Source organism: Ambystoma mexicanum, chromosome 8 (genome assembly GCF_040938575.1).
Source record: "Ambystoma mexicanum isolate Mex_15411 chromosome 8, UKY_AmexF1_1, whole genome shotgun sequence".
NCBI classification, from domain to species: Eukaryota; Metazoa; Chordata; class Amphibia; order Caudata; family Ambystomatidae; genus Ambystoma; species Ambystoma mexicanum.
In genome coordinates this window covers 661,701,845-661,728,607 of record NC_090929.1, presented here as the reverse complement: position 1 = coordinate 661,728,607, position 26,763 = coordinate 661,701,845, and the positions used below count along the sequence as shown (strand labels likewise).

Here is a 26,763-nt window from a genome sequence, read left to right as displayed (position 1 = left end):
CGAAGAAAACAAGAGTCCACCATCCTGTGTCCAAAACCTATTTCTAAATCTTACACAAATACAAAAACTAAAGGCTTGGCCAATGTTCTTGGCCCAGGAGAATGACTACCTTCTCCTGGACGTTGCTTCACAGTTCGTATGAGGGAGAGAATTGATCCTTGAGGCAATGGCTCCCTTCTCTTTCGATGATGATCCATTTATAGGTCGAAAATCAAAGTTCCCCAAACAAGACAAATCAAAAGTTCCAAACCTCAAATGATATCAAAACAAAGTTTCAAGTTAAATCCTCAAGTGTTCTTCATACAGTTGAACAAACATCAGGGGGTACGCTACCCTTCCCCTGGCTTCCTGTAGCCTTTACATGGCCAAAGGGATGCTTTATCCTCTCTTGGTCTCCTCCCAATGTCTTTAGCCAGCCTTGGTATACTCTCCTGTCAAGGACTGTCTGTTCACAAGCACAAGGGGGAAAGACTCCCTTCCCCTTGTTTCTCGTAGATGTTCTATAGCCAGAAGGAGGCATATCTCCTCTTGGCCATTTCACAATGTCTTTAATATTGCACATGTGGAATGACTCCCTTCCCCTGATTTCTCTTCTGATGCACAGGACCAAGAGGATGCCTCCCCTCTTTTGGCCTTCTAACAATGTTCTTAGACAGCCCTGGTGTACTCTCCGACCAGGGACTGTCTTAAGCTTTTCAACTGCTTTGGCTGCCCTAATAAAATGGTAGTGGAAGCAGCAAAGAACGCCTGCCTTTCCAAAATGTCCCTGCGCTCCAAGAAAATGGTTCACGCCACTAAAGCTGCCTCCCACAATGAAATAATCTCCAACACATCCTCCAGCTCTTGTGAATTGCTCACTATCCTTATAGTTAGAATCCCCCATTGTTCTCCAATTCACAGTCCTGAAAGACAACACTTGGTGCAAAAATGTGCAAGACACCTACACAGGAAAGATTACACAACTCCAAGCCAAAATAAAAACTAAACAATCAGGCACTTTAGCCACCTACCATCCACCTTCCAGGTCGGACCACCAAAGGATATCCCCCTCTTCCATTTCTCACAGTGTAAAGGCAACCTCTGTCCAGCCTCCGGCGACATCTGCCCAGCCTCCATCGTAAAGGAATGCGCAGAACCCTTGCTTTCCCTCATCTCCACCAGCAACTCTTCCTTTTCCACTTGCTCTGTCCCATCCATCCATAAAATATGTTGGATCACCCTGCTACTCAAAAAACCTACCCATGACCCAGTGATCCCTACAAACTACCGTCCCATTACCATTGTCCCCTTCCTACTGAAAATCATTGATAGAGTAGCCTACTTCCAAATTCAGCACTTTGAGTCCCACCACATTTTGAGCACACAGCAATGGGTCTTCCGCCCAAGACATGGGATGGAAACTGCCCTTCTGGACCTTAAGAACCAACTGGATGACACCAATGATGTTGGAAACCTCTCCCTCCTCTTACTCCTTGACCTTTCAGCGGCCTTGGACCTCGTTGACCACCAGACACTCTGGCATTACCTTATGTTTGCAGCTTACTTCTCGTCAGATGCTGCCAAATGGAATGCATCCTTCTTGGCCAACAGAACGTCCAGAGCCTTTGTTGAGTGCTCCAAGGCTCCTGTGTCTAACCCACCTTGTACAATGTCTACACAAAGCCCTTGTTTGACTACCTTGACTCACTAGGCATTTCGTACACAAACTACACTGATGACACTCAAATGCTCATTCACTCATTCCCCGAAGGGATGACCACACACACAAGGCACACTCAAAGTGAACACCATCTATGAATCTATACAATCCTGGATGGCTTCTGACAGTTTCTTCTCAATGACAAGAAAACGGAACTTCTCCTGATCAGCCCCATGGCCCGCCTGGCCAAATTGGGCTGCACATACAAGGCCTTCATCATCGATGGTCACAAAATCCTTATTGCCACATCTGTAAAAACACTGGTTGTTTACCCAGACTCATCACTTAACATGACACGACAGGTCAACCACATCGCCTCCGCGTCAAGATATGCTACGAAGCTCATCAATGCTAGCAAACCATTCCTGTCCTCCAAGAATTGGCTTGTAATTGCCCGAGCCCTCGTCCGCTCCAAATTAGACTACTGAAATGCGCTACAATGCGGAACCTCTGAAAAGAACTTGAATAAACTACAAAAAAAAAGAACAATGCCACAAGGGCTGCACTGGACAGTGGTAAGCACGATTATATTAGCAGTTCACTGGCTCCTGGTCAAAGACAGAGTTAAATTCAATATCCTTTCCATCGCACCCCGCTGCCTGTCGAACGATGCATCTACATACTTTGCACAAAATTTCAAGAGACATACCCAAGCGAGGGCCCAAAGATCTACCTACAGGCACTGTCTCATCAGACCTTGATTCAACCGTAAAGGGCAGGGTGTTCTAGCTTTCCAGTCCACGCTGTGACCCTTTGGAACAACCTCACTCTAGCCCTGCGGGAGGAACCGTCCTAACACTTGTTCAGAACAAAGCTCAAAATTATCTCTTCAACTAACGACTTATCCTCATCTCTATACAAGTGATCCAAATTGCAATTGTATCACTGTAATATTTTAACTATCGCCTAGATGCCCATGGGCTATGCACGCTTTTATAAATGTGAAAATAAATTCATAAAATTGGTTTGCTGATATTCAAAAGTTAGCCCAGGTATATTCTCCTGCCAGGGTTTGAATTGGACCTTATGAATCTTATATCGGACGTCTTCATTCGTGGGTTCCAAACCCACTCCTTTGGTTTCTTAAGCGTGGGTCCCAGACCCTTTTATACAGGTTTATTGATTGTGGGTTCCAGACCCTTTTACACTGGTTTCTAAACTGTGGGGCCTAGACCCCTTTATATTTATTTCTTGACTGTAGGTCACCGACCCCTTTATTGCTGGTTTCTTTCTTGTGGGTCCCGACCCCTTCATGCTGGTTTGTTGACCGAGGATCCCCGAACCCTTTCTGCCCACCCGAGTACCAGATCTCATGGTCCACTCATGACTCCTTGTCAAGTCTTTTAAGGAGGGATTCTCCTGGCCTTCCCCCAGTCCTTAGCACTTTGCCGGTGTGTAGTTTCTCCCTCTCTCTGGCAAGGCCTCTGGTTCACAGCCCCTTCTCCTGCAGCTTAACTTCCTGCTCCTTGCTCCTCCAAGGAGGGCTTGTCAACTGCTTTCTGAGTCTTTCCTCCTTTTATACTCTGATTGAAACAATGAGTAGCCAGCAACCACTAGACCGCTCATGATGGTTCTGAAGAGTAATCTTCATGGTTGCGTTCCTCCTCCTCATCTCAGTGGTTGTCAATAGACTATCTTTCAACTCCTCCCTATTCTTCCTTGTCTCAGCTTTTCTACCCTTGATCTCTTTTGGGTCGGTTGTGCTCTTCACAGTCCCAGTACTTTCTAGGGAAATGGTACAGTGACTATAATGCATGACCCTATTACAGAAGGGGTTAAGGTTAAAGGAAGGGTGTCTATGGTCAGGTGACTGGCGGGGATACTGCATTCTCCCAATATGGTTGTCACTGGTCCCACAGGGGGTTTCCCCTCCCATGAGATCCACCCACTGAGTAGCACCCCAGGGGACTATCGGGTAGCCGCCTCACCTCCTGGGCCTCATGGGAAAGGGTTTCCACTATGAAAGCAATGACGATACCTTGGGATTGGTCACAGGTCTCTTACAAGTCCTCCTTCAGCTGCTTCACATCCCTCTCTGGTCTGTGTGGTCCTCCTTCACCAGTACACCTCTTATCGACAACTGATTCGGCTGGCTTTTTATAGCCCCCCCACCCTTCTTGTCTAGAAGGTTCCCTCTGCTCCCATTGGAGACGTGTGTGAACTGCTTCCCTGGCCAATCTCTAGCTAAGCTACTGCCAATTCCTCCCATCTTCTCCCCCGGTGGGCTGGAATCTTCCCCGGAATTCCTCATAGGGACCCTGAGCCCAGTCACCTTTTCAGCTTCCATTTCCTTCCAGGTTGCCATGCGGTCTCCTACATCGTTTGTTCTCTGTTTCCCACCTGGATCAAGTCAGTCATGGTCTAAAAATGTTTTGGGAAACGTTCCCTCGTCTCCCTTGGTGCTAATGCTGCTCTCTGTGTCCTCCAAGTGCTGCTGCTACCTTGTAGCGTGCCTGGCGAGTCTGTAGCAGGTGCATGGTCTCTAATTTGGCCTCTGAATTTGGGTAACCAGTCCATTCCTGTTACGCTCACCTGTTATCCACGGGGACGCCACCCAGCCCTGGTTGGATGATTTGTACTCTCGAACCCTCTCCCGGTCCCTTGGTAAGGCCTCTGGTTAAAGATGGGTCTTAATATTGTAAAAGGTGGATTCTCCGTCCTGCTCCTTGTGGCAGGGGCGCGTAAATGTGGGGGGCGAGCAGCGACCAAGGTACTTCACTGGTGCTAGACCCCCTGTGGGAATCCAGGCCTGCTGTGACTCCGTAGGTTTGCTGCTTTACAGTCTTTGTATGCAGTTCTTGTGTTCCTCTTAGTTCGAATAATAATGTCTTGCTTCTTTCCTTTTAGGTATGAAAAGGTATTTTGGTGTTGTCATGCAGTTTGAAGATGAGCATGGGCCGTTCGGCGAAAGCACGGTGTGCGCGATGCTGTCCGGTGAGTAATGCGGGTTGCGCAGCGCTGTTTCGCCTTTTATATTGCTAACCTGTGTCTTTTCTCTCCTTGCAGGCTGCGATGTTCCTCACCGAGCGCCGTAATGTTCCAGCAATGATACTGACCAGGAGAGGACTACCCAGGTAAGAATTGTGTGGCTTTCTTCAATCGGGAGGGAACGTGAGTAAACGCTTACTAATGCCGTCTTTCTTTCTCCTCTTTCCAGTTTATGGTATTCCAGGATGCATGCAGTGCCGGATGATGGAGTTCGTACCTTCAGGTGAGTGGAAGTGAAGTCAGCAATGGATTGAAGACAGGATACTGTTCCGGGTAATTTTCGTAGTATTCTTTCTCTCTGCAGGTCCTTGGTTTCAGGTAAACTGGCATCAAAGAACTGGACAGGGTGCGTGTTACGCTGCCCACAGCAGAATAACTCAAAGCATGTTCTGCTGTTTGGGTGTGGTTTAGTCTCAGGTAAAGTAGTCCAGGTAAAATAGTCCCAGGGCTGCCACACCCAAAGTAGTCCAGGTTAAGTAGTCCCAGGCCTGCCACACCCAAAAGACTAGACCGCATAGCTCAATTCCTTGTAACTGAGCTATGTGTGTGCCTCCATGTTGGCTGAACCCCCCCCCCCCCCAAGTTAAATAGTCCCAAGTAAATAGTCCCATTCTAATATTGGTCTTTATGATGGTTATGAGCCTGACGCCAAGGGCGCCAGGACTGACTCCAAGAGAGTATTCGATGAGGTTTTAAGGCCTTCGACCTGGCCCTAACTGGAAGGCTGACTTGCCAGTGAGGGCAAGGGGCAAGGGTCATTACAATTCCTCCTATACAAACACATGGGAAGAAATATGGATGTGCTGGGAAGTGCAATGCCGTCGCTAAAAAACACCATTTGCTGTGTAGGTGCTTTAGTGCAGACGACGGGAAGGGCATGCTTTAAAAACTCCTCGTATAATCAATACTACATCCGCTGTACAGGTTGACTAGCATGTTTCAGCCACTATTGCACCCAGTGCTTAATTTGTGGGGGTGTTTGCAGGGCTCAGCCCTGGAACTTATTTCTGAGCTTCAGACTTTGTTTCAGACTCAGTTTGATTATGACGTGGTAATGGCAACTCTATTATTGTAACTGACTCCAAGAGAGTCTTGGATGAGGTTTTAAGGCCTTCGACTTGCCAGTGAGGGCCAGGGGCAAGGGTCATTACAATTCCTCCTATACTGGACCAGGTCATGCCCATTGGGCCCAGGTGTATTACAGTACTTATAGTACCAGTTCTTCTCTGGATGTTGCTGCCTCCACCTGAAAGAGAAGCGAGAGGGGCCTGGCCAGGACACAGGCAGATAGGCATTGTATCCGAGCTAGAGGTACCAATGTACATACACGACTCCACACATACTCTCAGCTCCTGCACACCACCTCTGCGTTTTTTGGTCCCCGCTTGACAGGGCGAGACCCATGATGCTGCCAGAACATACAGGCGATGCATAAACACCCACAAGCTTAGGCATTACACAAGTAAATAATCATAAAACTATATTTATTATTTAGAATTCACTCACTACCATTTTTCTAGATCTTTAAATTACTAATGTTTGTTGCAGATAGAGCACAGAAGTAAGCACTTGGAGCAAATGTGGTGCCTTTAATGGCCTCAATATACATGAACATATATTTCCTCAACAGGAATGTTTAAGGAATAGACTTTCTTCTAGTCAGTGAGGTTTGATGTTCAGTGCCGCATAGTGAATACAAGGCTAAACGTAATATTGACCAATTCATTAAAAATACATATACAAATACATTTTTCTGGAGCTCCAGAAAATTATGTTAAATTGATAACAAATGTAGGTCTACATGGTTGGTTCCAAGTAACTTAATTGCAAACCATGCAGGAACTGTAAACCACACAATAATGTAGTCAAGCTTTATGTAGAAAAATTGCATTTTGGGTATGCATGGTGATATTCTCAAACACAAAAACCAAGTGTTATCAATATTTCACCCTTAATTTATTAAGAATACCGTCCACACAATTGATTCCGGCTATAAAAAAAACAATGTAAAGGATTCAAACTTGCAGCTATTTTACAAAAACACATGGGGAGAAATATGGATGTGCTGGGAAGTGCAATGCCGTCCCTAAAAGAGTCATTTGCTGTGTAGGTGCTTTAGTGCAGACTTTAAAGACTCCTCGTATAATCAATACTACATCCGCTGTACACGTTGTCTAGCATGTTTCAGCCACTATTGCACCCAGTGCTTAATTTGTGGGGGTGTTTGCCAGGGCTCAGCCCTGGAACTTATTTCTGAGCTTCAGACTTTATTGTTTCAAACTCAGTTTGATTATGACGTGGTATTGGCAACTATATTATTGTAACTGCCAGTCACATAATAAACACCTTTAGAATCAGAGCAAAATGTAAATGATGACTGTGTTTAAACACACACTTATTCATTGTGTCTTGACATGAGACAAATGTTTGTTATTTTATGTATATGTTTATTGGTATTTGTAAATCGCACTTCTGCCGTAGTGACCAAGTACATCTGTCAACAACAATAAGCCCGTGGGAGTTACAACTTTAACCCCCATATACGTTGACAGCATGGGAAACAGCCGTGGGTGGTGGCAACTGTGGTTGGGGAGATACCCATCTGGATGTGTAATGGGCGTGTTTGAAAATATTTGAGCCCCGGCACTTAGTGCGGCACCCAGTAACTTGTAAGCTGTTTTCACCTACATATGCCTTCCTGTTATATGCCTAATTTAACTTCAAATTCAAAGGTATCTGATGCTGGCCTCAATTCCATTATTTGGCTACAGATAAATAAAGCCGTACTAAATAGAACTGGCCGGGATTTCCAGTGTTCGGCACTAGGTACACTTAAGAGTCTACGCTACAAGGTTTAGCAGGTGAAATCACCAAAACGCATGGATGCCAAATTTATTCCTTGGCATGGGACCTTTGAAATGTCATAGTTCAAAACAGTTCTACCAAAATTTTAAATCTTACTTGTAAAATCGTACTTTCGGTAAACACAAAAGACCCTGTACCAACGAGAACTAATACATGCTAAATGTTGCCATCATCCGACTGACCATAACAATATGTAGCTAATTTATTGCGTCGACTACCCCACTGCATTTTCAAAAACAAGGAATTTTGCATTTTCAGGAAATCAATTACCCTTTTCCAACTTGTATTACACTCCTCCTTTACCGGTTCCAAGCATGTTTGGATGTCCTTGCTGGGTTTTATTAAGTCCTAAAGGTGAATGACATGCATTACTCGCCCTAATAGCATTTCTGATGATTGTATCTGCTTAGATTCACACGCTGTGCATATAGTCCGACATCTAGTGGGAATCGCAGTGTATTGCATCTTTCTTTTGAAGATCGAAGGGGGAAGTCGACATGGGTGTGACTGTAACACTATCCCTAACGTGATGTGTAGTGTGCCTAAAATCCCTCACACGCTGAGGTCCCCCTGGTTGTGTTTTTTCTGCCACGAGAGAGCCTTATAGTCAGCGTGAGCGAGTACAGAAGAGCGAAGGTGTAAGAGGTCTATCTTCCTTCTGCTCCATAAGGGGGGGGAAGGGTGGGCGCATGTGAATCTAAGCAGATACAATCATCAGAAATGCTATTACAGTGAGTAATGCATGTCTTCTGATGGTTGTGAATCTGCTTAGAATCACATGCTGTGCATAGACTAGCAAGCAGTACCCAGAGATGGTGTTGGGATGTGTGAAGGAACAGTAGCAAAGAGATGTCTTAGCACTGCTTGTCCCACCTCAGAATCACACCTAGAGTGTGCATCTAGGCAGTAGTGTTGTGTAAAGGTGTGTACAGAACTCCAGGTTCCTGCTTTGCAAATGGAATCAAGAGGAACCTTTGCAATGAATGCTATGGTAGCCCCTGTGCCCCGAGTAGAGTGTGGTATAGGCGTGATGGGTAGATCTCTCTTGGCAAGAGAGAAACACAGTGTGATGCAGTTTGCGATCCACTTAGAAATAGCCAATTTAGAGACAGGGTGCCCTTCTCTACCAGGTTCCAATGAGACGAAGAACTGTTGTTGTTTTTCTTAGTGGCTTTGTCTTTTTCCAGAAAGTAGATAACTGCTCTCCTGACATCCAGTGTGTGGAGGCTTCTTTCCGCCGCGTTAGTGGGGTTCTGGAAAAAGGTGGGTAGTTCTATGGACTGGTTTACATGGAATTTTGAGATAAATTTGGGCGCAAAACGAGGGTGTGTGCGCGCAAACCCACCTTGTTTTTGTGAATCATGACAAATGGGTCCTGAACTGAAAAGGCCTGCAGTTCACCAACTCTCCTTATAGAGGTGATAGCCACCAGGAAGGCAGTCTTGTAGGCTTTGAGGCTAGCCATGTGCATGGGCTCAAAGGGATGTCCCATTAGTCTGGTAAGAACAACATTCAGGTCCCACCCAGGAGCTGAGTTGGAAAAAGGGGGGAAGATGTCTTTTTACCCCTTCCATAAAGGCTTTGAGTACAGGAAGTTTCCACCATGAAACCTTGCTTTGGTACGTGGTGTACGCCGAAAGCTCGGCTAAGTGGACTTTAAGAGAATTGAAAACCAGTCCTGAATCTTACAGGTAGGTTAGGTAAAGGACAATATCTTTAGGTGAGCATTCTATAGGATTGATGCCCTTGCCATAACACCAGATGACAAAGTGCTTCCATTTGCTGGAGTAGCAATGCCTGGTGGTAGATTTCCATGCCTCTCTGAGTATGTCCATGCATCTTTGAGGGAGCTGGCGGTGCCCGAACTCTATGACCTCAGGAGCCAGGATGCCAAGTTAAGAGTATGAGGGCATGGATGTAGTATTTCCCCCTGATCTTGAGACAGCATGTTGTACGGGCACGGCAGCTTACTGGGATGGGAGACTCACATTGCCATGAGATGGGCGAAACAAGGCTAACGGCCCCGCAGAGGGGCCACCAGAATCATTGTGACTGGTTCTTGGTGCATCTTGTGCACTATTCTTTTGAGCAGGGGAATTGGGTGGAAAAGCATAGACACATTTCCCGGACCATGTTATCCAAAGACCATTCCTCTTGGAGCGGTTCTGAGTGTACCTGGAGGCGTAATCTGGGCATTGGGCGTTCTCCAGAGTGGCAAATAAGTTGATCTCTGGGAAGCCTCATTCTGCGAAGACGTTGAATACAATGTCCTCCTGTAGCCGCCACTCGTGCTCTACAGGTAGGGGGAAGTCTCTGCTGAGTACGTCTGCCAGAAGATTGAGTTCGCCTGGAATCTGTTGTGAAAGGAGAAACATGCTGTGTTTGAGAGCCCACTATTCTGGGACACTTTAGACAGCCCGAAAGAGTGCCCCCTTGTTTAAGTAGTACATGGCCGTAGTACTGTCTGTGAGGACTAGAACTGTCTTCCCCTGGAGGTGTTTCTGGAAGGCTTTCAGGGTCTTGAACACTGCTAGCAGTTCCAACAGGTTAATGTGATTGGATGCTACAGCTGGGGACCACACGCCGTGCGCCATACGCTGAAGGAGGTGAGCTCCCCAACCCATCAGAGATGCGTCTATGGGGAGAGTGGCTTCTACTGCGGGGGTGGTGAAGCGCCTCACCTGCAGAAGGTTTTCCCTTGAACACCACTGCAGAGACTGAACAAGGGCTGCCAAGACAATCAGATCATCGTCCCGCTGGCCAGCACCATTGGCTCGCGAGACACTCTTGCATGGGGCGCATGCGCAGACAAGTGTGAGGAACTTGGTAGACGCAGCAAGCCATCATCCCCAACAGTCACATGGTTTTGCGTACGGTCACCTGGTGACTGGCTACATAGTGAGGGATCGGGATCAGCATGTTTTGAACCCTCTCGTTGGAGGGAAAGATGAGGCCATCTTTGGTCTGGATTAGAGCCCCCAGAAACTGTTTGACTTGATTGGGGACTAGACTGGATTTGTTCTCGTTGATGGAGAATTCTAGGTTGAAGGGGAGATCTACCATCTTCTGGGTATTTGTTTGGCATGTTCTGTACGAATCCCGTTATGAGCCAGTCGTCGAGCTAAGGATAGACTGGGATAGACTGCCAGCGCAGGTGAGCAGCTACTACCACCAGTACCTTCGTGAATACCCGTGGTGCTGAGGCAATGCCGAGGGGGAAAACCATGAATTGATAGTGGGTGTCCTCTATTATGAACCTGAGGTACTTTCTGTGCGCTGTGACATTGAAATATGAAAGTATGCATCTTTCCTTTCATGTCCAATGTGGCCATGTAATCCCCCTGCTGCAGCAGAGGGATTTCCTCCTGCAGTGTTGCCATCCTGAACTTTAAGCTTTGAAATACTTGTTCGCCGGGCGCAGCTCTAGAGCAGGGCGCAGAGTGAGATCCTTTCTGGGTATAAGGAAGTACACTGAATAAATACCCTTGTTTACTTGACAAGGGGTATGGGAGGCACTTCTATGGCGCCCTTTTCCAGCAGGACCTAAACCTCTTCCAGCAGGATATGCAAGTGTTCTGGCCACAGGCATCTGCTTCTCGTGGGTGGTATCGAAGTGGACGGAGAAACTCGATATAGTACCTGTGGGAAACAGTCTTTAGTACCCACTGGTCTGAAGTGATCCCCTCCCAGGTGTGGATGAATGATGACAAGCGACCCCCGACGGGGGAAGCGTTGAGGGGACCCGAACCGGCGAGTAACTTTGAGGTGGAGGCCAGGAAGCCTCTAGGAGTAGAGTTCCTGCCTCTACCTATGCCCCTACGAGGGCCTCCTTTGTTGGTATTGGAGGCTACCAGATGAGCCATGGCCGGAGGACCAGGGGGTATTCCCTGAGCCGTATTGTCCTTGGGGAGAGCAGGAAAAGGATTGGCCGCGAAAGGACAAGTGTTAGTTAGAGCCTCCACACTGGTGGAACGGTTTAGCCTTGATCTGGCTAAGCAAATTTAGTGTTTTGTGTTCTTTCTTTGCCGTCTCTAGGGTATCATCATTGGCCTACCCAAAAAGGTTGGAGTCCTCCACTGGCTTGTTGATTAGAGAGGCTTGAGTTTCAGGTTTAAAGCCCAAGTTTTTCAACCAGGTGTGTCTTAAGTAAGGTCCCCTGGGATAGGGTGCGTCCAGCTGTGGTCTCAGGCGAGTCCAGCATGTTCTTCAGTATGTTATGTGTTACTTGTCTGCCTTCAGCTAAGACCACCAGCAGGCGTGATTGGGTGGGCTCTGGAACATCTTGAAGACCATCCTGAACTAGCCCCCATTGAACATCACTGTAACTTGCCAGGAGAGCGGTGCTATTTGCGATCCTTGTGGAGTAGGCTGCAGAGGCGGTAACCCGCTTACCCAGGGCATAAAGCTTCTTACAGTCTTTGTCCGGAGGGTCTTCCGCCGAGGACAGTGGAACCCCCGCACTCTTCTGAGTGGTAGCAACCACCAAGGTGTCCGGTGTAGCATGACCCCTGATGTAGAGGGAGTCGGAAGGTGATGGGTGGAATAATTTCTCAACCAAGGGCTTGACCGCCCGTGTAAGAGATGGGGACAGCAAGGAAGGGGCCAGGCGCCTCTTTATAGAGTTTAATAATGGGATGGCTTGACTAGTCGGCGCCTTCTCCTTGAGACTATCCTCCACGTGGTTGGAGTCTGGAGCTGCTTCATGCGTTGCAATTTGAAAATGGTCGGTGGATCTTTTTAAAACAGCATTAAACAACATCTGGTCGTCAACAGGTGACAAATCCCTCTGTCGAGAAGACGAAGGTGGATCTAGGCAGATGGCGTCCAGGTCAGGGGTATGTGTTGGTTATCACCAAGGGCCCTGATCCTGCTCCTAGTCGGGGTCCTGATCAGTCGGGTCTTGTGAAACAGGATTAAGGTCTTCATAAGAATCCTCCTGTGTTGGGTCATCTGAGACCACCAAGATGTCTTCCTGGTGTCCCTGTGCAGAGATGGGTAATTTCTGCAATTTGTAAGGAATATGGCAGGAGTCCTCTTCCCTGTGTCTTTTGGGTGTACTGTTCCAGTCTGAAAAGTCAATGGACTGGGCAATTTTTCCCATGTATTGCTCAAACATCTCCATAGTCCATAGAGAAGAGGCAGAAGGGTCTGGAGGAGGAAAAGGCTGCCCGTGTGCGGTAGATTTTCCCAATAAGGCCTGAGAGAGAGGCTGGGGGGGCTCAGAATACTCCTCTCTACGAGTTGCGTTGAGGGTGCCAAACCGCGAGGATCGGAAGGTGTTGAAATTTTCGGCAGCCACGTGGGCGTTGTGCGCTTCTTCGAAGAGGCCTTAGGGGTTGTGTGCTTGTGTACACGTGGTGCGTGGGTGCCCTTGTCGCTGGGGTGTGATTTCCCCATAACCGTGCTGGTGGCCGGTCTGTCGGGGCCAGGGATGGGCATTTCGGAGCCCGAGGGCTCAGCTGAGAGGTCGATGGCTTCCAATTCGGAGCCATGGCTGCCCACGGATTCCTCGTCGTCCGAAGCAACATCGCCAACGGGGGAAAGGCTTTCGGCATGCATAGCGTAGGTTGCCCACCGTTTAGTCCACCCATTTTTGAAAATGTTCGGTCCAAAGAGCTTACAGGCCTTGGATAAGCGCTCGCATGGTCGCGAGGAAGACACTGATTGCATTGGCGATGGGTGTCCTTCCAAGGAAGCTTGCAGTTACACGATGGGCAGAATTTAGAGGGAGTTCTCTCCATAGCAGAGAGTAGTGGCAGCCAGACCAAGAAGAGAAATAGAGGGTTAAAGGAAATACATTCTCAGAGAGGAATAAACCCAGGGCCCCACTCTCCCTATTGTAAGGGCCTGGCCAGAGGGCCAAGGCCACGCGGTCAACAGTCAACGAGCAGTTGTAGATGCGTCGGTGGGAGGAAACCCACGAAGCAGTTGTCAGTCGTCGAGAAATATTGTCAGGAGACTAGAAAACCGTAGGTTGTGTGGGTAATTTAGCAATGTAAAACTCTTGCAAGCTACGTATAGGCGACCATCTAGGTAGGCAGAAAAAACAATCAGAAGGAACTCGACGCGTGAGGGATTTTGGGTACACTACACGTTAGGGATAGTGTTACAGTCATGCCCATGTCGACATCCCCTTTCGATCTTCGAAAAAAGAAAGATGCAATAATCTGCGATTTCCACTAGATGTCGGACTATATGCACAGCATGTGATTCTAAGCAGATTCACAACCAACAAACATATATACACATACAAATGTACACATTCAAGCTTACCCACAAAGCCCCAAATTGGTGAAAAAGGCTTTGCTATTCAACAACCATCTCCTGTGCCCATCAAGATCTTGGAAAAATGTAGAAGTTCCCAAAGTAACCACAGTAGTCTTAGGCCATAAGACTGGAGCATGCTCTGCACAGCATGAAAAAGACTAAGATGTATGACTTCAAGAGAATCGGAGCACTTGACCACGGAACTCAACCAGGTCTCATCCATTCACACGCTCCCTTCGACAGTCTTTCTCAACATCTAATGCAACTTTAAGGGGCAACACTTATGGGGAGGAAGGGTTCTAAGGGAAAGGATTTATGGACTAGGGTTACTTACCTATATAGTTTTTCAGCATTGGTATATTTTATAGCTTCAACATTTCACCCCCTCATTAGAGTTTGCATTATTCCAAATGACACCAGGCCAACTGACCTGCCAACTCCACATAACAACTAAGAGAACGTCAGTGTAACAATAGAGTCAAAACTCTGGGAAGGCTGTTGGGTCGCTGCTGAATCTATTAAAAAAACACCAATGTTGGTGAACTATCTATCTCCACAGGTAAGTAATTTTGATTTCTGCAGCATTGGATCTTTTACAGATGTACTTGTAGATTGCATATACACAGAGTAGCAAGCAGTAAATACTTGGGAGGTGGGACCAAAGCTAATCGGGCATCACTGTCCATAAAGTATTGTTTGCAGAACACCTGACCGACCACCAAGTTGCTGCTTTGCATATTTCGTTCAATCGAGTGTTCACAAGAATGCAGCCGTCATAGCTTTTCCTCTTGTGGAGTGTCCAATCACTCTGCCTAGCAACTGCCTCTTAGCGAATTTGTAGGAGTACTTAATAGTTAATTTGCAACCCGGGGAAGTGCACTCTGCCAATCAGATGCTGGAACAGCAGGCAAGAATACACAATCCCCGCCCGCTGTTCCAGCCACCCAAGGCCCTTCCGCGGGTGGTGCTTTTTTTCCCCTTTTTCTTTTTTTTTCTAAAGTGGGGAGGCGACAGGGAGGCTCTCCCTGTTGCCTCACCAGGTTAGAAAAACCCAATTCGCCTTACCCCCACCACAACGTACCTGCGGGACCAGATCCTTGCGCTCCGGTCCCTGATACTCCCATTAAAATAGAAAAGGGGCTAGGTTCCTTATCGTATGACGATGGCCATTTTGGAACATGTTTTCCATAGCTGCCGGCATCCGAAAAGGGACTTAGTCCCTTTACTATGTTAATGGTGGCGGCCATGATTTGTTCTCTGGTGGGACATGGGCTCGCGCTGAGCTCATCTCAAGTCAGATAAAAAAAAAAAACTATCTGCACCCTCGGAAATCCTGGGGTGCGAATAGCTTTCACACTCAGGCTGGGGGCCGACATGGGGTTTAATGGCCCGCAGCCCGAGCTGAGGCTCTCGTTTCGCTCGGGCCTGCCAAAGCTGGGGCTGGCGGGCTGTTAAACCCCATGTCCGCCCCCCAGCTGGGGCGTGAAAGCTATACTATCCACCTGATTATTTCATACAGACTACCTGACCTTTTGTAGGCTAATCAGTAGGAAAGGAACCATTGTGACATCTATCTTTTGTTGGGGTAGTAACTGAAACACTGTTCAACATCTGGGGTGTGCATGGAGCATTCTGCCGCTTTTGTAGGTTTGTTGAAAAATACTAGCAACCTAACATTCCAAAGTCAAATACCCTTTTAGGTAGTAAACACGGATGCATTTCAAGAGTCACTTTATGAATTTTCAGGGAAGGCACTGATGTTCAAAACGCTTGCATCTCTCTTAACCTGCAACGAATGTTATGGCAACCAGGAAAGCTGTGTACCCGGCTAAACACTTCAAATCTGCTGAATCTATTGGCTTGAAAGGAGCAAATTAAGCCTGGAGAGGACACATTTAATTATCAGACTGGAGCTGCAGTTTTGACGAGAGGAAACTAAAAAGAGCAAACTTCTCAAACCCCTTTATCAACAGATGGGAAAAGTAGTTTTTTGTTCCTGCTTTTTCTTGTATTGCAATATTGCTACCTAACGGATGAAAGCTCAAGGCCTGATAACGCAAGATTTAAGAGATAGGGTAATATGTCTTGTGGAAGTCAAGAAGCTGGTTTGAAATCCTTGCCACTCTGCCAGGTACAAAATCCTTTCCGTTTCAGAAAATAAGTTTTATTAGTAAGACCACCCCTTGAGTATGTTAAGAATTCTATGCAATGCAGGGGCAAATTAATGTTCTAGGACTTCAAGAGCCATGTTGCAAGGAGGGTGGATTGATTTGCAGGGCTTTACCTTGGTCCAACCAGGCCTTCTTGCTCACAGATACACTAGTGACCTCTTCTAAGCTAACGGAATGCATCTGTCACAATTCAAACTTGAATCTGAGTTTGGCACATTTTTCAGGCAACAGAATCAACTAACAAAGAAGCCCTTTCTCTGGATCTGGTACAATGTATCCAAGCCAGATTGGAAAACATCCTGTTACTCAGGGGAGCAGGGTGTTAATCCCGAGTTCTTTATAGAATTTGAGATCAGCAGCTGCCATAATTGCCTTTGCAATCCCATGCTAAAATTCTAGGAATGCATTCCGATAAAACCACTGTCCAGCAGTGTGCTAGATGCAGTCATCATGCCGAAAATGATTCTGAGAGGTAGAGGAAGAAGCATGACATTAGCCAAAAAGAGTTGCTGCGGGCAGTATGGCCGAGTGCGCTGGAGGATGCCCCATTACACAACGTTTTGACTAGGAAGTGACCGGTGCAGAGTATCTACATTGTTTTTGGCTACTGGAAGAACTGAAGCCAGCTTTTACACATTTTCATCTCATCCCCCAATACGTCTGGTTGCAGATGAATGTTTGACGTAAATACTGCTTTTCAAGAGAGAACAGTAGGGAGTAATCCATGGTCCAATCAATGGCTTTCTGGAAATGGGATTCCCATGTACTGCATGAGATCCCATGCACTACAATGGAAGGATTTTGCTGACGTTGGGATCTCCTCCATGACATTGGTAACAGCATCCTGGTACTCCTAGGGATCATTTTGGTGGGCCAAGTGGGAGCAGAGGTAGAGGAGGCAGAGTATTTTTGGCCAGAGAAGGTTCTAGTGGAGGAACTGCACAGTTAAGTAGCAGCGTAGCATAGAGTGTAGCCGAAACAGATGGATACTCAGGAAGAATTACTTGTGGAGATGGTGCCTGAGTGGTGATAGGCTGTTGAGGATCAGGAATTAGCGTTAGCCATTTGAAATACTGTCTCATTGTTAAGGAGTGCATAAGATCTTTGAACATTTCAAAGAATATGTCCTCCCTCAATGCGTGGTCCAGAGTCGAAGTGCCTGGGAGATCTTGAGTGCCTCTTGCAGCCCAATAGCTGGATGGAATTGACAGAGGTGGGGTACAATGACACCTCACACTTGAAGACAATGCCATGTGAGCAGAGAAAGGCAGCATGTCTATGGTCCGGGTGGGGCAGCAGCAAGAAACCTGTCCAAACCTACCATACCTTCCAAATCCAAGATCACTGTAGATGTAGGTGTGATTTCCATCACTGGTGCACGGGAGTGGCAACCGTTTGGGTCATGGTGCTCTCTCAGGAGGAATGGAGCAAAGGGCTTACTGCTACTGTGGGTATCTGAAGGCCGTCATGTGAGGGTTCCATTAGATGTTTCTTCGTATAATCATAGAGCAGTCCCACACAAGAACAAACATTCCAGAATCCACAGTAGAGCAAACAGTTTTCATTCCAAAGCGGGACTCTCTTCAGCTCCTCGGAACCATGGTTCATCTTTTTCCCTTTCAGGGAACGTTATGGGTTGCCTTGGAGACGCTGGCGCCCTTTGCACTCACGTAGGTATTCAGGCCTATGACGCCGTGTTATGCGTGCGGTCAGCTGACCGGTGTTTAAGTCCCGCCCCGCGCACGGCGGTGCTTCTGAATTTGTATATTTCATAAGCTACGCATCTTGTTACCTTGTCTTCTGGCTCCTTCAATCCCTGGTCTTCCTTGTGACTTCCCTGCCTTGTTCTTGTCTTTGCCTTCGTCTTACCGATTATTGCCAACCTCGGAACGTGCAGGGACTGCCTTGTCTCATTACTCGCATCTTACCTGTTGCCAAGACCCAAGTCTCTCGGATTGCTCCAACTACAATCAGTGCTACGTCTTCCTTCTCTTACCGCCCAAAGACTTTAAAGAACAGAAAGGACTTACGCGCATCGGCGCAAGGATCAATAGACTCCTTAGGTGTCCTCGTGCCGGCGGGAATAGGAAATGGGACATTGTGTTTCCAGGACTACCACTTCATTCCCCAAATGACATCAGCTGCATCTACCCAGACCATTCAATTGGTACGCACAAACAGTTTGGTTCTTCCTTTTTCTTACTCTTCTGTCCTCCTGGTAACAGTTACCTTTCTTGTTTCAGGATACTCACCAATCTAGCTTGGAACTATTCAGTCCCATTCTGATTTTCTTGCTTGTGAGTATCAGTTATTCACCTTGTTTTGAGATTGCATTGCCTTAAGTCAAATGTTAATACTTGGTTAATTTTTCTTGCAGCCAGCTGTCTGAATACCAGGGTGTACCATTATTTTCGGGCAATACTCACCTCAATCTGTCCTTTTGTACTCTTGAGGGGTATATTGTCAGAAAGACTCAATTGCATCACGACGTGTCAAGCCACCACTACTTGATTTAGCCCTTGGGCTCTAACACCTCAGCATCAGACCCTGTATGTGTAGTAGGGTGGGCTGAGACGAATGTATGAGGCAGGACACATCCGAGAACAGGGTACCTGGTACGAGCCCTCAAACTGTGGCCGCCTCTGATCTTTGCCTGGTAAAAGACTTCAAAAATATCTTGGCGTGATCATCGGTAACAGCCTCCACATAGGCCTGGGGGCAATCCCTATTAATGGCCTCCACAGAGGCCTCAGGTCAAGCCATGGTAACAGCATCCACAGAGGTCAATACCCAAAGGCAATCATCAATCTGCTGTTAAAAGCTTAAACTACATGCTCTTGATCTAATTCCGTCTCAAAACACTGGGGATAATGTGAGAATGCTGGCCTTTGGGATGAACGTAAGTGCCACTCTGCGTTGTCCAGGACAGTTTAACACTGGGGTATGTGGGCATGGGTTAGGATCCAGGAATACCTTGGCAGTGGTACCAGTGTTTGGTCTTTTGGATATTTAGGGTGCACCTTGGTGAAGAACCTTGCAGGCCTCCAGTCAGTACCATAGTACATTTAGGTTGTTGAAGTATTCTGACAGTATCCTAGATACATTTTGGCACTGTTGTTAGGCCATGATAGCAGCTCTACATTATTCCTGGTATGATGGCTGTGAAGTGTTGCCCTCCCAGAACTCGATGAGTCCATATCGACACTGGTGGGAGGTAAAGCAATGTCACCATCCCGAATGCATGAGAGAAATGTTGTTTACTTGCCTGTGACAGTTTCCAAAGTATGAGCTGTAGTACTTCTTTACAGAAAAGGAGCTGTAGGTCCTCCTCCGATTGGCGAGGAGAGCATGAACTAAAACTGCACCGCAGAAAAGGCAGCCGCCCCGAAAATAAGATATGCTTAGATACTGCGAACATAGCTGATCGGTTCTGGAGATATAAAAAGTCCACCAGGTGCACAGCTTGTAAACTATCACCTTCGGGAAAGGCGGTGCATAGGGAAATAAAAACAAATGAAATTGGGGAGGACAAAAGTGAGAAAAGATATAGGCACACAAAGGATTCTGCGGGTGCTGTACAGAAACACGCCAATTTCCTACTATGCTAAAATAGGGACTGACATGATGGCAGGGACTTTTACGGGGAATCAATCTGAGGTATGGAAGAGCTCTATTAACACTTTGATTACATTTAGGACACTTCTATATGTCCCAATTTCTAAAGGAAAGCAGTGAAGTTGTGTTGTCAAAGGGTTGAAGCAAAATCCCTTATTCTTTTTGATGCTATGAAGAGTTTGCTCTGGGTCCATCCCAGTAGTCTGGATATCCCTATTAGTAGGAGGTAAATGGAAAGGATGTAGGAGTAGATTAGGAAATAATGTTACTCTATATGCTACATTACACCACCAAAATCAAATCATTTTTAAAACAACAGGGCATTACAGTTGCCCAACTTTTTTCACCTTTAAATGCATTCACCTTTTCCGTTACTTTGTAGCTTTACAATGTATGCACATTTTAAGAGAATGGATGCACTGATTACGTAGAAGTAACATGAGTATTATGCATGGGGCATAGTCAAAGAATGGGACGAGACCTAAAAAATAAAGTGTGGCAAACATTTAATTACATTATTTTCAATGTCCAACTGTTGCACAACTACTTGAAATCCATATGGCCACTTGGGCCATTTAAAGGGAATGGGATTACTAACCCAATTCATGGCAGTCAAGATGCTGGACAATCGCAAAACAAAGCCAGTCTAAAACCAATAGGTCTTACAGCACCTGATTGTGCTTGATTTCCTTTGGCAAGTGTCAGTCTTTGCTGCTGTTTTCTTACCTTTGATGCTTCGGTGAGGATAAGTTTGGAATCTTTAACCAAACATTGCAGAGGCACAGTTACGTCGATCACTTTCACCTTCTCATTCTTCCTACTCTTGTCCGTCACAAATTTCCCGTACCAGGCATTTAAAATGATTAGACCTGCATATTAAAGAGGATAACTTTTTTTATTTAAAGGTCAAAGGCTAGGACAAGGGCAAGATATACTACACATCTTACTAAAATGAAATTAACGACACATTCTATACCATATATGGCAGGGGTGCACAACCTGTATGCCTCCAGATGCATTGGAATAACATTCCCATGATCCATCCCCATTGATTAGTCTGCACAGGGCTGATGGGAGTTGTATTCCAAATCATTGGCAAGCCAAAGGTTGCAGACCCCCCCCCACCCCCGATATATGGCATGTTGAAATACAGACAGAAAAATCTTCATTGTCAGTCATTATCACTTTAACTGTGTTTATCAAAGAGACTATCTCACTTTAATAAAATTTATGAAACTGGAAATGTTACACCTAGGGTCTATTGTATAAACTAAAAGGTAGATTTGTGATGTAAAGGAGGCCTAGGAACTTTGCATGAGATAATGCAACTGAGAAAGCAGTCCCAAGCCTCTGGTCCACAACAAAACAAGCCAAGTATGGTATGGTATGGTAAGCCTACCCTGGGAGCATTTGTATGGGTGCCTCTGAACATTCAAAAGCTCGGAGTGCCCCCTACTCCCCTCTGGAATTTGTGCCTTTACAAATGCAAATTATATTATCAGGGATTTCCCTATAAGGAATATGCTGCACACTCGACGGCTTCAAAGTAAAATGGGAGGCTGTAGCAGAGTGTCAGTAGGCGTGTCCTTAGATAAACTACAGTAGCCTAGTCCAACGAAGTGTGCTTTCAAGGCAGGCAAGAGGTCTGACATTGCTTTTCCATAGTAGAAAGCCCTGGGAAGGCAGAGTATGCCATGTAACTGTAATCTTGAGAAACCAGGGCTTAGTACAAGCTGATTGATGGTGCAGCAGAGAACATTTTAACTTGCCCCTTGCCCCTTCCTGAATAACACATGCAGACAACAAAAACAGAATCTGATAAAACCGATTTCCTACAAAGTTTGTGATTACAAACATTACCTTCAAAGACACCCTTGACCTAGAGATCTTGCAGCCTTAAACAAATTAAAGAAATTAAAACAAATAAAGGGTTGAATATGTACTGTTTGCTACCTCCTTTAGCTTGGTGCCCAAGGTATATGTTTGTCTAGTGAAAGACAACCTTGCTTTGGGATCAGTTAATTATGGATGATTTTCTGTGCTGATGAATTTAAATATGTATGCGCTCTGTGTGCGTGTGCTAGGTTTTATACACCACAACCATTGCCGTGATGCAAAACGAGCGCTGTACTGCAAGGGGATATCATTTTGATACAATTTGAAGGATAGTCCGTAAAGGCTACATTTGAAAGGTCACGGAGAGAGTGCGGCATACAGAGGTTTACCAATCCAGATGAAGGTTAGGAAAGGAAGACCTGCTCTGGGTTTATCTGTTGGTAGATTGACAGCTGTGCACTAGTTAAAACGATATACTATATAATTTCCCAAGTTTCTCATGCTCTGACCTGATTTCATGGCAACTAGCCAATCATGGCGGTTCTATGTGATTATAACGAATACAAAAACAGAGAGGTATTTTTTTTTCCTTGAAAACTCTTTTTATTGATTTTCACAAGATAACAAGTAAACATTCCCTTCCCCCTCCCCAACCCCACCCTTCCTCACTGGCAACGAGCTTGACCCCTGCAACCATCTTCCACACAAGCAAAAATTCTACAGTCAGTGTAAATCCAACAGTCTCAATAGTTGTGGGCACCACATCACCTTAAAATCATCTTTAAGAACGTTCAATAATTTCCCCCCAATCTGCAGCAAAGCGCTGGATCTTATTGTCCATGGCGTAAGTCCCCCATTCCAGGGCCACTATCTCCCACATCTTTCTGAACCAGTCTTGAATCATGGGGACCTCCGGGCCCTTCCATCTCTGGGCTATTAACAGCATTGCGGCAAGAGTCATAACTTTCGCTTTTTCCCTTCCTCTAGGTTCTCCTGCCTCCACTCCCTCCCGTACGCCAAGCAGAATTTGCGCTGGGGTCCTTTTGTCTTCCCACCCGAAGGCTTGCTTCTGAGCCTCCCGTACTTTCCCCCTAAACAATGCAATTTTTTGACATTTCCACCAGACATGCTCCGCGGAGCCCACCATCCCACAGCACCTCCAGCAGAGCCCCGACACTGTAGGGTAAATTCTATGGAGCCGGGCCGGGGTGTAATGCCACCCAAACATAATCTTGTACCATGCCTCTTGCAGGTGGGGAGCTTTGACCAGTTTAGGAATCCTCCTCCACAGCTTTTCCCAGTCCAACCTACTAACCTCACATCCCAGAATACGCTCCCATTCCCGCATGTAGGCCCATTGGACCCCCGCCCTAGAGCCATCCAGAATCTTATAGATATTGGAGATGAGGCCCCTCGCCCCATCGTTAGTGAGCAGAACGTTTTCAAAGGATGTTGGGTCCCTTGTGGCCGCCTTCTTGACCCCAGGATGTAGAACCCAATGGCTTATCTGAGCATACCTTAATCTCTTTCCTTCCTGAACTGCAAAGAGCCTCTTACAGTCATTAAATGATAACAGTTTCCCTCCAGCAAACATATCGCATAATTTACGACATCTGCCCTCCTGCCACTTCGTGAAGGCTCCCCCTCTCCAAACCCGGTGAGAAATCCCCATTACCAAAGATGGGAGTGAAGGGAGACGGAAATGTGGTATCCCCTCGGAGCTCGCCAACCTTTCCCAGACATCAGCCATTAGTTTAGTTATGGAGCTCTCGTATAGGTGCTGAGGCCTATGCGGTTTTGGGAGCCACAATACTTTTGCTAAAATCCGATGCGCTACGGGCCTGTCCATCCACACCCATAATTTGTCCTGCGTCCCTTCCTCCCCCTTCAGCCATTCCCTGATGATTCAAAGCTGTGTTGCCTCGTAATATCGCCGGAAATTCGGCAATGCAAGACCTCCCTCGCCCTTCGGGGCCATCAAAAGTCTGACACCCACCCTAGGTCTTTTTCCCTCCCAGATGAAACCCTTAAGTTAGCGTTCCCAACTCCCTAAAGTAGCTCGCCGGGACTGGCTGCGGGACTGCTTGGAAAAGACACAAAAGCCGCGGGAGTGTGACCATTTTAACCGCGGCTATCCGCCCTATCCAAGACACTCTTGGATCCCTCCACCTTTGAAAATCCCTCTTAATTGCTTTAAGTAGCGGGGGAAAATTTACCGAAAACCAACCCGCCAATGTTGCCGTGATTCTCACTCCCAGGTACCAAATCCCACTCGGGCTCCACAGGAAGCTAGTATTCGCTCTCAGGATCTCCATCTCTGCTGCTCCAAGTGTTAAGCTCAGAACCTCCGATTTTGTGGCGTTAATTTTTAGCCCCGAAGCCACCCCAAATGTCTCCAAGAGGGCCACACTCGCCTGTAGTGATTCCCGTGGAGCCGTGAGCATGAGCAGCATATCGTCGGCAAAGGCTGCTACCTTATGTTGCTCTCCTCCGAAAGGGACACCCCGAACATCCCCCGTCTCCCGAAAAGCCTGAAGCAGCGGCTCCAAATAGATTGCATACAATATAGGGGAAAGTGGGCAGCCTTGCTTTGTCCCCCTCTGCAAGGCTATCTTTCTGGAGGCGACCCCGCTCACCATCACTCTAATAGAGGGCGCCTGATAGCCTTGACCATCGACAGAAAGCCCCCCCAGACCCCAAAGCCCATCTTCTCCATTACCCTGAAGAGAAATGACCACTCCACGCGGTCGAAAGCCTTTTCCGCATCTAAGGCCACCAGGACCGTGGGGGTGTGTGTCTTCCGCACTTCTTCAATTATATGGGCCACTTGACGGTTTGTCGGGCCCTAATAAACCTGGCCTGATCGGGATGTATCAGATCCGGGAGGATGGAGTCAAGCCTGTTGGCCAATATCTTGGTATAGATCTTGGCGTCAAGGTTAATCAACGCTACAGGGCGATAAGAGGCTCTCCTCTTCTGGATTTTTATTTGGTTTCAGGATTAGGGTAACCGTAGCCTCTTCCATGGAAGGTGTAATTCTGCCAGTCAGGCGGAATGAGTTAAACAACGAGGTGAGATGCGGGATCAACTGCACACTGAACAGCTTGTAGAAAAAGCAGCTGTATAGCTGTCCGGGCCTGGAGCTTTGCCCGGTGGGAGAGCTCTTATCACCTCCTCCTCAGTGATTTCCCGATTTAGGGCTTCACTCGTCTCCCTGCTAATTTCCACCAACTGGATTTTTTGGAGGAAGTCCTCCTGCCTGTCGGCCGGAGGATGTTGGGAGATGTAGAGCGACTCGTAGTACTCAGCAAAGGCCTCCTGAACCCCCCCCCATGGTCCGTGACCCGTCCCCCCGTGGCCAACCTCAAAGCCGTTATCGCATTCCTCGTCCTTTTCCCTCTAAGCAAACGCACAAGAAGGGAGCCAGTTCTATTGGCCTTTGCATAATATTGTTGTCGCACAGATAATAAGGCCCCCTCATCCCTCTTAGTACATAGGAGTTCCAGCTGCCCAACCGCCTTCCTATATGCCCGCATTGCCCTCCTCGAGGGGGTGCCCCCCGCCGCCTGCCTAGCCAACTCCACTTCCGCTTCTAATTGCGATTCCAAAGCTTGTAATTGCTTCTCACGGTGGGCTGATATCGCTATCAATTCCCCCCTGAGGGTGGCTTTAAAGGCGTCCCACCTCGTGTCCTCCCCAGTATCCCCCTTCTTGTTGGTGTCAAAAAAGAACTTGATCTTCTCTTCAACGCCTTTTCTGATTACTGGATCCCTCAAGATGGCCGCTGGGAGTTTCCAGCCCCAAATCCCCCTTCTCCTTCGACCCACATCCAACTCCAGAGAGACTACTTTGTGATCTTCAATCCCTATCGGCCCCGTGCATACCTCCCGAATGGCTCCAACTAAAGCAACAGAGACCCATATGTAATCAATTCTTGATTGGGAACCGTGGACGCCCGACAAGAATGTGTGCCCCTCCTCGTCCCCCCTTAGCTCCCTCCAGGCGTCCCTTAGCCCCAACCTGCTGACCCTTTCCTTCAAGTCCGCTGACATTACCGCTCCTCCCCCTTGCCCCCTGTCCTATCCTTTCTCTTATCCCAAGCTGTGTTAAGTTCCCCCAGAAGGACAATATGACCCCACGAGTGCTCTTCCAACAAATTCAAAACCCGTTGCAAAAAGGGTTCCTGGCCCGAATTGGGAGCATACACTACCGCTATCGTCAAAGGGACCCCCTGGCACTTCCCTTTTGCTGCAATATACCTCCCTTCCTTATCCCTAAGGACCTCGCAGGACTTGAAGTCTGCCGTGTTCCTGATTGCCAGGGCTACCCCCCTTGCCTTACAGGGGGCCAAGGCGTGCAAGATCTGGTCAAAACCTCGCAATTTCAGCCTGCCCTGGTCCTTATGGAGCAAGTGCGTCCGCTGAAGACCCATAATATCTGGCTTCTCCTTTTGAGTGAAGTGCTCCAGCTTTTTCCTTTTAAGAGGGGTATTCAACCCCCTCACATTATGTGTTAGCCACTTAAGGGAACCCCCAGTAGAGGAGAATCACAGATGAGTGGGAGTGCCACACCCCGTCGCCCTTCCAAGTTTAGCTTGTCGCCGCCCCCCCACACTCCCCCAAAACACCCCCCTTTCCTAACCCCTTCCCCCCTGAAGGCTAATACCTTCCTGCCCACACCACCCTCTAACCTGGGGCATCTTCACCCTTTCTGCTTCCAACATGGTTGCGCCCCCTATGACCCCTAAGAACTTAGACTCCCTAAAGAGGCCCACCACCTCTATCAGCCCGTGTCAGATCAAGACTGCCCCGGAGAGCCGCTTCTAGCTTCACTGTGTGTTCCATCATTCCGCCAACCATGTCCTCTGGGTCCCTTTTTCCTCTTCTCTCGTACCGTCGTCCAATCCCAGGGCCTGGGGCCCGAGCGACTACTCGGGCCCGGGAGGTCTGCGCCAGGGGGAGGATCCTCCATCTCAACGTGTAGAAGAGCAGCCCCTTCTTGGAGGGATGTAATACGCTTCTGGGATCCCTCCCATTCAAAGAGCAAGCCAAAAGGAAAGGTCCACCTGTATCGAATCGCTTTCTCATTAAGGACCTTCACCACCGGGCCCATTTGTCACCTCTTTAGGAGTGTACTGCTCGCCAGGTCCTGGAAGAGAGCGATCGGCTGGCCCTCGAACATAATCTGTTCTCGTAGTCTCGCCGCTCTGAGCACTGCCTCTTTCTGGGCATACCGAGTAAATGCGGCCAGGACATCCCTTGGCCTCGCCATCCGGCCTTTGGCCAACCGTCCAGTTCTATGCACACGATCCAGCTCCACCAT

General features: G+C 47.5%; 1 protein-coding gene across 1 annotated transcript in view; it reads right to left on the bottom strand.

Moving 5' to 3' along the window:
* The window catches only part of DNAJC11 (DnaJ heat shock protein family (Hsp40) member C11), a 1,722,882-nt gene that overhangs the window by 68,757 nt on the left and 1,627,362 nt on the right, over positions 1 to 26,763 (bottom strand). Inside the window, exon 14 of the mRNA XM_069610417.1 lies at positions 20,332 to 20,474. Coding sequence (XP_069466518.1) covers positions 20,332 to 20,474 — 143 coding nt within the window. The remainder of the gene's footprint in view (positions 1 to 20,331; positions 20,475 to 26,763) is intronic.